Genomic DNA, 8,980 nt, shown 5'->3' on the forward strand with positions numbered 1-8,980 from the left:
CTGAATGAGTATGTAAGACTGATAATCACTTCAAATTAATCTCAGTAAATCAAAATGAAATCTAAAATATTCCACTTCCCTAAAAGAACCGAGACCGGCAGCCAATGACTTCTAGTTTACCGGTTCTACCTTTTTTTTAAACATTTAATTATCTAAACTGTCTATTTATTCTTTTAGGCGAGTTAACTCGAAACAAATTGAAAAGGCCCGCAATTTTCCTCCTGGTTCAACATCCCCCTCAAATGGCCTGTAATTTGCATTTGTTTTCATTCACTTACACCATTATCATCCTCTTATTCTCTTCCCACATCTTGTTCAGCTTTCACTCACTCTCTTCCTCTCCTCCTCCTTTGAAGGACTTAAATGTAAAGGTGGCCAAACGAACATCTAAGGAAACTCGACTCTGTGCAGTACACCCATCAGGTACAACCGTCGTTCCGCGCTCTATTTATTACCTAATTCCCCAAAGAGAAAGAGTTCTCTGAGCCGACAAAAAAAAAGAAAGCAACTCTCCTCGTATAAACCAAAGAAGGTCCGTTAGTCTTGCAAGGTGCAAAGAGAAGAAGAAGCAGAAGCAGAAAGAAAGAGAAAGAGGAGGAGGAGGAGGAGGAGGAGGAGGAGGAGGAGGAGGAGGAGGAGGAGGAGGAGGAGGAGCCATATATTCTGCCTTCCAGCACAGCTGTCGAAATCTGATTTCAAATACTAAACTTCAACACTTTATATGCAAAGCTCCCCTAAGCCAATACAATATATTTTCGCCGTAATAGGTTCTTTGTTTTGCTTGACGTTATCCAGTGTGTTCTCCATTCAAGTGGGATGACTTTCTTCTGCTTTTAAATACGTTTCGTCTTCCATTTTCCTCACTTTTGTTTATTATTATTATTGCGCTTCACTTTTGTTTCCAGTTTAATTTTTCTTTTTTAAAATGAAAGTGGCTCTTAAGCTGTTTAATAATTTAGCGCCGTTCTCTTGTTTCTTTCTTTTCGTACCTGTTGCTTCGGAAGGGGAGTGGCTTCCGTTGAATTTTATTATGAAGGGAGAGCGGTTTTATTTTCGATGTATTGTAAGATGATAACATTTTTTTTTTAATAGGCCTGACTTCCCGTCATAACAGCTCTATTTCAAATTGATTTTAAATTACTGATATTTTTTTCTTAAATTAAGTTGTCTTTCTCTAGAAATTCGACAAACATTAAAATTAGTTTTGTCTTCTTTCCGGCAGACTTGGCTCCCGAGATTCGAGAACAGCCCAGCAACGTCATCGCTCGTCGGAACGACCCGGCGACTCTCAACTGCGCCGCCTCGGGCGCCGCTCGAATCACCTGGTTCCGGGATGGCCAACAAGTGGTAACGTCCTCGCAGGGCACGCGCTCCCACAGAGTGCTCCTGCCCTCGGGATCGCTCTTCTTCCTGCGGGTCACCTCCAGCAGGAGGGAATCGGACGCGGGGACCTACTGGTGCGTCGCCTCCAACAGCTACGGCTCGACGCGATCGCAGAACGCGACGCTGACCATCGCCACTCTCTCCGACGAGTTCGAGGCGTATCCGGAGCCGGTGGTGAAGGCGCGCATCGGTGATTCCGTGACGCTGCCCTGCCGGGCGCCAAAGGGCGTCCCGGAGCCTCATCTGGTATGGCTGAGGGACGGGAGGGAGATGACCAACACGAGTCGCGTCTCCGTCGCGGTGGATGGAGACCTGGTCATCACAGACGTCACACTGGAGGATTCGGGGATGTACGTCTGCAGGGCGCAGAACGTCGCTGGGAGTCGCGACACTGCGCCGACGGAACTTATCATTATGAGTAAGTTTTGCTCTCCTGTCATTGACAGGTGTTGATTCACGGTCAATTTTATTAATTCTTTCATGGGATATTATTATTATTATTTTATTATTATTATTATTATTATTATTATTATTATTATTATTATTATTAAAAAACACTCATAGTAGCATGACTTTAAATGAAGAAACAAATCCACAGTTTTGTAAATGTACATATACTTGAATTTAAAATTTTCAGGATAGCTTTCGGGAATCTGTTCGGTTCCCCTTCTCAATCTTATTGACAAGGGTAACTGAACAGATTCCCGAAAGCTATCCTTGCATTTTTAAATTTAAATACATGTACATTTACATAGCGGTGGAGTTGTTCCTTGATTATTATTATTATTATTAATTATTATTATTATTATTATTATTATTATTATTATTATTATTATTATTATTATTATTTTATTTATTTTATTTTTTTTTTTCGCTCTATCACAGTCCTCCAATTCGACTGGGTGGCATTTATAGTGTGGGGTTCCGGGTTGCATCCTGCCTCTTAGGAGGTCCATCACTTTCTTACTATGTGTCCGTTTTTAGGATACACTCTTCTGCATGAGTCCTGGAGCTACTTCAGCCTCTAGTTTTTCTAGATTCCTTTTCAGGGATCTTGGGATCGTGCCTAGTGCTCCTATGATTATGGGTACGATTTCCACTGGCATATCCCATATCCTTCTTATTTCTATTTTCAGATCTTGATACTTATCCATTTTTTCCCTCTCTTTCTCTTCAACTCTGGTGTCCCATGGTATTGCGACATCAATGAGTGATACTTTCTTCTTGACTCTGTCAATCAACGTCACGTCTGGTCTGTTTGCACGTATCACCCTATCCGTTCTGATACCATAGTCCCAGAGGATCTTTGCCTGATCGTTTTCTATCACTCCTTCAGGTTGGTGCTCGTACCACTTATTACTGCAAGGTAGCTGATGTTTCTTGCACAGGCTTTTTTATTATTATTATTATTATTATTAATCAGAAGATAAATATGGAACAAGCCCACAAGGGGCCACTCAGGAAGTAAGAGAAGGTAAAGGGAAATACAGAGTGAAGATATCTCACTTATTAATAATAAACAGTAAATTAATAAATAGATTAAAAAAGTATTAAAATGCAACGAGAAAAGCATTAGAGTAGTAAGTAATACATCGCATCTTCGCTTGAACTTTTTGAAGTTCCGATAGAACGACAGTGTGAGGAATAAAGGAGCTCTGGAACTGAGAAAAGTTTAGTATATCTTAGTTTTACCAGACCAATGAGCTGATCAACAGCTCTCCTAGGGCTGGCCCGAAGGATCTGATATTTTTACGTGGCTAGGAACCACTTGGTTACTTAGCAACGGGACTTACAACTTACTGTGGGATCCGAACCACATTGAAAAATGGATTTCTATCACCAGAAATAAATTCCTCTGATTCCTTGTTGGTAGAAAGGGGAATCGAACCCGGACCCTGAGATCGGCAGTTGAGGATCTGGAACTGAGAAACTCAGCAGCGAGTGACATTGACTGCACCGAACAAAATCAGTAGCTTAGTTGAAAGAAAGGTGCTCATTGTTGCATCAAGAGAAAATGAGCAAATTAAACCTTCCGGGTAGATCCACCGGTTATTTTTGTCATTCGCCATTTGCATCATTCGTTACAAAACAACGAATAACATCATTACACAGTCATTTTATAACGAGTGACTCATATGATACCAATTATGAGTCTGCTCTTTCTAATTATGAGTATTTTTGTCCCACAATAGAACAATGTTGATTCTTTTAATTAATTCGTCCAAACCCCCAATTATAAGTCGATGTTTGGTCTTTAGGCCTAACTTCTTAATTACCTAATCTGTAAAACAATGATTCTGAGTTTTTTTTCTAATGTTGAGCTTTTATTAGAGCTATTTTCATAATTTCATAATTTGTGACCGAAACTATATGAACCACCAAGTGGAAAACACAAAGTTCACATAAATTCAAATGTGAAATTATTCAAATTATTCCAGTTTACAAGGAAATGAATGTGCCACGCTGCTGATAGCGTTTATGCCTAATTCGATTTACCACAAAATTGGCTGAGAATTTTCCCGTGACTCACTTTATTTTCTGAATTCCTTTAATGCTACGAACATTATCTTATTTTCGTAACAAAACATTTATTGATAAAGTGCACATAATTCGCCAATTAGCGGCAGGCAGTCTTGTGCAAAATGTTCACCGCGTAATCTGGAAGTGTGAATCAATGTACCAGAAAAACATGAAAATCACTCTGGTAACTACTATGCACTTTTTAATAGGTTTTCGTTTTTTCATTTATTACTGACATATGAACATTATGTATGACTGTCCCGTGTGTACATACGTGTAAGCAGATATATGAAAATAAAGTAAATGTTGTGGTTAATATTAGGTATGATTTCAAGAAACCCGAAGAAATGCCCTTCTTATTGACTAGAATGTGTTTTTTTTTTCTCATCCCCAGTTCCTCCTTGGTTTGAGAAGAAGCCTGCCAATGTTACGACTGCGTCTGGTGTGTTGGTAGAGCTAACATGCCGTGCCCAGGGATCGCCAATGCCCACAGTTACGTGGAGAAGACTTGATGGCATCATGCCACTTGGTCGGGCTACGATCGAAGATCAACGTCTAGTTCTAGAACAAGTCACTGCTATAGACTCTGGAGTGTATGTATGTGAAGTGCAAAACGAGGCGGGTGTTGCTACTGCAAAAGCCACACTAACAGTCGTAGATGCCCCTGAGCTCATGCAGCGTCCACAAGACATTCAGGTGATGACTGGGAAATCAACAGAGATTACTTGCGTTGTCGAAGGAGACCCAGCTCCCCTCATTTTGTGGCGACTTCCTACACAAGACAGAACAGCCCTGCTCACCCCAAAGCAATCAAGTGGCCACGTATCTGTGAGTGAAGATGGACAAGTCTTACACCTGGATGCAGCTACCACCCAGGACAGTGGCATATATTACTGCTGGGGAGTTAGTAGTGGAGGAGGAGTGAGTGCTCAAGTAGAAATAATGGTTGTTGAAGCCTACCCACCACCTGTAATTGGTGTAGGACCCAAAGACTTGAACTTAGCACCTGGAAGTGTTGCCTCATTTCCTTGTGAAGCAGTGAGCGAAGCTGCAACACCAACAATAACTTGGTGGTATCGTCCAGCTGCACACCTACCTGCTAGGCAACTGGCCCAAGGTTTTGAAAATGCCCGGATCTCACTCTCTTCAAATGGTGCCCTTGTAATAAGAGATGTCCGGGTTGATGATGGGGGCATCTACACTTGCAAAGTATCTGCAGAAACAGGGCACATAGAGCAAGAGGCAATATTGCGAATAAGCAAAGATGCTGTGCCCGCTCCAGTGACGACGATTCCTGCACCTCCTTCAAAACCTCATATTCTGTTCACTAACGAAACTGCCGTTATCTTGAAATGGTTACCCAATTCGCAGATAATTGGTGGTGCAAGGCACCAATACATTGTTGAATACTGGAGGCAAGGGTGGGATGAATGGCGGGTTGCCGATACCATCATGATGGACGAATCCTGTATTGTAAAGAACCTGACACCTGGCAACATTTACACATTCTTGGTGAGGGCAGTTACGAAAGGGGGCATCTCCTTCCCAAGCCCTTGGTCAGATCCAGTCACCATACGGCCTCCCAGGGACCCGTCACTGACAATGGACCAAGTCATTCATGCAAGGCGTCGTCTCTCTAGGCCGACGGTTACCCTCGCTGATGCAACTGCTACAGGTGCCACTAGTGTACTTCTGAAGTGGAAGTTCCTTACGACTGCCCACGAAACAGTGGAGGGTGTCCTGGTATATACAGTGTCAGGAGATGGAATAGTAAAAGTAGCAACTGTACTAGGGTCCTCTTCCTCTGCACATCATTTACATAATCTGGAGCCCAATACAGAGTATTCTTTCTTCATAGTACCATTTTGGAGGAGCGTCGAGGGAACGCCTTCAAATTCTTTCACGCTCACCACCCCAGAGGATAGTGAGTATTTCTAGCTGTTTGTCCAACACTTTTAGCAAATGAAGAAATTCAATAAGAATTCAAATATATACACAGATTTCATTGTGGAAACTTCTGCAGTACCCTTTAACGTGTTAAGTATAACTTTTGTAGTTGCATGCATACATACATACATACATACATACATACATACATACATACATACATGCACACGCACACACACACATATATGTGTGTGTGTATATATATAATATATAATATATAATATTATATAATATATATATAGACGTGTGTGTGCTGTATAAATATATACACAAAACAATATTGTTCTTTTCCCTTTCTATTTATATTATGAAGACGATACACATATTTCCCGTGCTATTACATAACGATAAAGGAATCCCACCAAAAACTTCAAGCAATGGAAATTATTTCATTAGCCTTCAGAAGGGAACATTCCCTTTCCTCTTTCAGATATGACTATCTGAAAGAGAGAAGAGAATGTTCCCTTTCGAGAGCTAATAAAATCATTTCCATTGCTTTAAGTTTTTGGTGGAATTCCTTTACTGTGCTTGATTGTGTGTTTTATCCTGTTTTACAAATAAACACACATATAATACATATATTATATGTGCTATATATATACATATATATGTGTGTGTATGTGTGTAAGACAGATGATATTAATTTAGAGAGAGTGAAAAGGATGTGAACATTATTATGAAGAGATAGCCAAACGCCACGCTGATGATATCTCATAAAAATCAAATTTAATTTGTCCTAACAATACAAATTCTCTCTTGCAGAACCTGTCGAGCCACCAAAGGACGTCCATGCAACCCTCAGAGAAGACGGTTCCATACTCATCACGTGGTCCTCATTGATTGGCAGAGACGCCCGTGGGAAAGTCACAGGTTACCAGGTAACTCTCACCCACAATGGAACGGAGACCACAGAAACTGTGTCCAGCCCTTGGCTTGAAGCTCACGGTCTTGCCCCTGGTCGCATCTACAGTGTGAAAGTGGCTGCAGAGACAGGAGCAGGCCTAGGACCCTTTAGCGCACCTGTGCTCATTGATTTTGGATCTGGCCTGGCCCAAGGCCATCAAGACCTGGATGAACCCTCGAACGAAACATCTGTGATTTACGCTCCTGCACAACCTGACTGGTTGGTGTACTTACTCATTCCCTTGGTCATTATGCTGTTCGTGTGCACTATTCTCTACATCAGGAGACTTCACCACAAATCCGCCCCGTCAAACCCGCCACAGACACCGGCACATTATCAGGACCCTTCCATATACCCAACTCATCACTCCATCAACATGTACAGTGAACAAAAGCTCTGGCGCCCATCAGAGAGTGAAAAAGAATACGGCCTGTCTTCTGTGCGCCTTCTTCCAGGAGACCAACAAATCAACGAGTATGCCGAGCCTAGGTCTCAGCATGCCAACGAAACGGCAGAGCCGTATGCCACCACGGCACTATTGGCACCTGGCTCTCCTCGTCTGGTCCACCAAGGCAGCCCGTGGCACCAAAGGTCCGAGAACTCTGGGATGAAAGTGAACTGGGCAGCCTTCCTTCCGCCGCCGCCAGCGTGCCCGCCCCCTCGCGAGCTGGACCTGGGTGACCCCGCGGGTCAAGCGAGCCCTCGAAGCAACCGGAGGGGCGGCTATGCCGGAACCGCGCAGCTTGAGAACGCTGCGGGATCAGAGCAATATAAGAGGCCTTGTGATGCCACTGCAGACCACACGTACGACACGTACTCCCAGGTGACTTCTAACAACTGCACTAAGGACAGATTTATAACGTTCAACACTGTCCAAAACCGCGACATCTCCCGAGACAGCGCAGACGACCAGCAAGCGCAGGAGGAAGAGACGACCGACATCCCTTACAACAACACTCATTAACGTTGGGGGGAATTGGTCGCTTGGGGAAGTTCCTGCTTGTTATCATAGTGAGGTTGTGCTTGTAAATAACGTTTTTCTTCTTCTGTACAGCAGAAAGACGATTTCAAATGAAATCTCCTTGCTTATATTCAGGGAGACCCTGTACCAAAGAGTTATTATGTGTACCTGTTCTTGTCATGTATTGTAAATACCTACATCGCCCCCTACCCTCGCCCCTCCCCCTTCTAAGTCATGTGTAAATGATTAACTAGAAATCTCATTAGAGTACGTGCTGGAATAAGTTATTGGATCCTAGATGTTAATTTGATGTTAGAGGCGCTTTTTTAAGCTGTAGATCAGTAAATTTTAGATTACAAAAAAAATTGCAAACTGCAGTGCATTTATGATTATCTGGATTTCACTACGTCAATGACTGCATTATGCTTCTCGTGGCTGCTGTCAAATACCTTACAGATTTGTAAGTGAAGTATATTGTTTTCCTCAGGTAGGTTTAGCTGTTAATATTTCTGTTGATTTTCTCCGACTGGAAACCCGAGCTTAAGCAGTTACTGGTAATAACAGCCAATATCATCACCCGAGTACGCTAACATAACTACTCAATTAAGCAAAATCACCCGTAGAGGAAACCCATAACTACAGACTGGGATTGACGCTTTGCTAATTTGCTAATATTTTGTTTTCAAGGCTGGAGTCTTTTGTTGAGTCTTTGTTACCTTGACTGAATCGTATTAACGATGAATAGTGATGTGCCAATTCTATTGTTTCTTGTTTCTTTCTGTCAGTTGGAAAGCTGTTCAGTTACTGAGATGGAGTACTTTTGTAAATTCTGTACATATGTGAATAACAGAGTTATTCTTATAATAAATGACCTTGATTTAGAATTCTTTTTTGATAACATCACTCCTTTCAACACTGTACGCCATGAGGTCTTTGCTTTTCAGAAGCAGCGAAGAAGCCCTACTCAAGATCAAAGATTCTGGGGCTGTGAGGTTTTCGGAAATTTATGTAAGTCTCCAGAAGTGGGATATCCTACAAAATGGAAGATGGTTCATGAAAATTCATACACCACCCGTACACACCATGGATGTCAAGTAAAGAAAAAGACATAAGAAAATTTAAAAACAAAGATTATGAACTATGTACTTCAAGTGTCACAAGGTTATCGGATGGGGAGAAATTTAAGTATTTACAATTGAAAGTTCCAAAAAAAACAAATACATAGTTAAATGAATAACTGAAAAATAAATTTGTCAAAAAAGCAA

General features: G+C 41.8%; 1 protein-coding gene across 1 annotated transcript in view; it reads left to right on the forward strand.

The window, feature by feature from the left end:
• Positions 1–8,599, forward strand: part of LOC135198710 (protein sax-3-like) — a 43,047-nt gene extending 34,448 nt beyond the window's left edge. Inside the window, exons 2-4 of the mRNA XM_064226561.1 lie at positions 1,223–1,801; positions 4,298–5,827; positions 6,613–8,599. Of these exons, the coding sequence (XP_064082631.1) occupies positions 1,223–1,801; positions 4,298–5,827; positions 6,613–7,718 (3,215 nt within the window). The 3' untranslated portion in view covers positions 7,719–8,599. The remainder of the gene's footprint in view (positions 1–1,222; positions 1,802–4,297; positions 5,828–6,612) is intronic.
• Positions 8,600–8,980: the final 381 nt, after the last annotated feature.

The sequence above is a fragment of the Macrobrachium nipponense genome, chromosome 22, assembly GCF_015104395.2.
Source record: "Macrobrachium nipponense isolate FS-2020 chromosome 22, ASM1510439v2, whole genome shotgun sequence".
NCBI classification, from domain to species: domain Eukaryota; kingdom Metazoa; phylum Arthropoda; class Malacostraca; order Decapoda; family Palaemonidae; genus Macrobrachium; species Macrobrachium nipponense.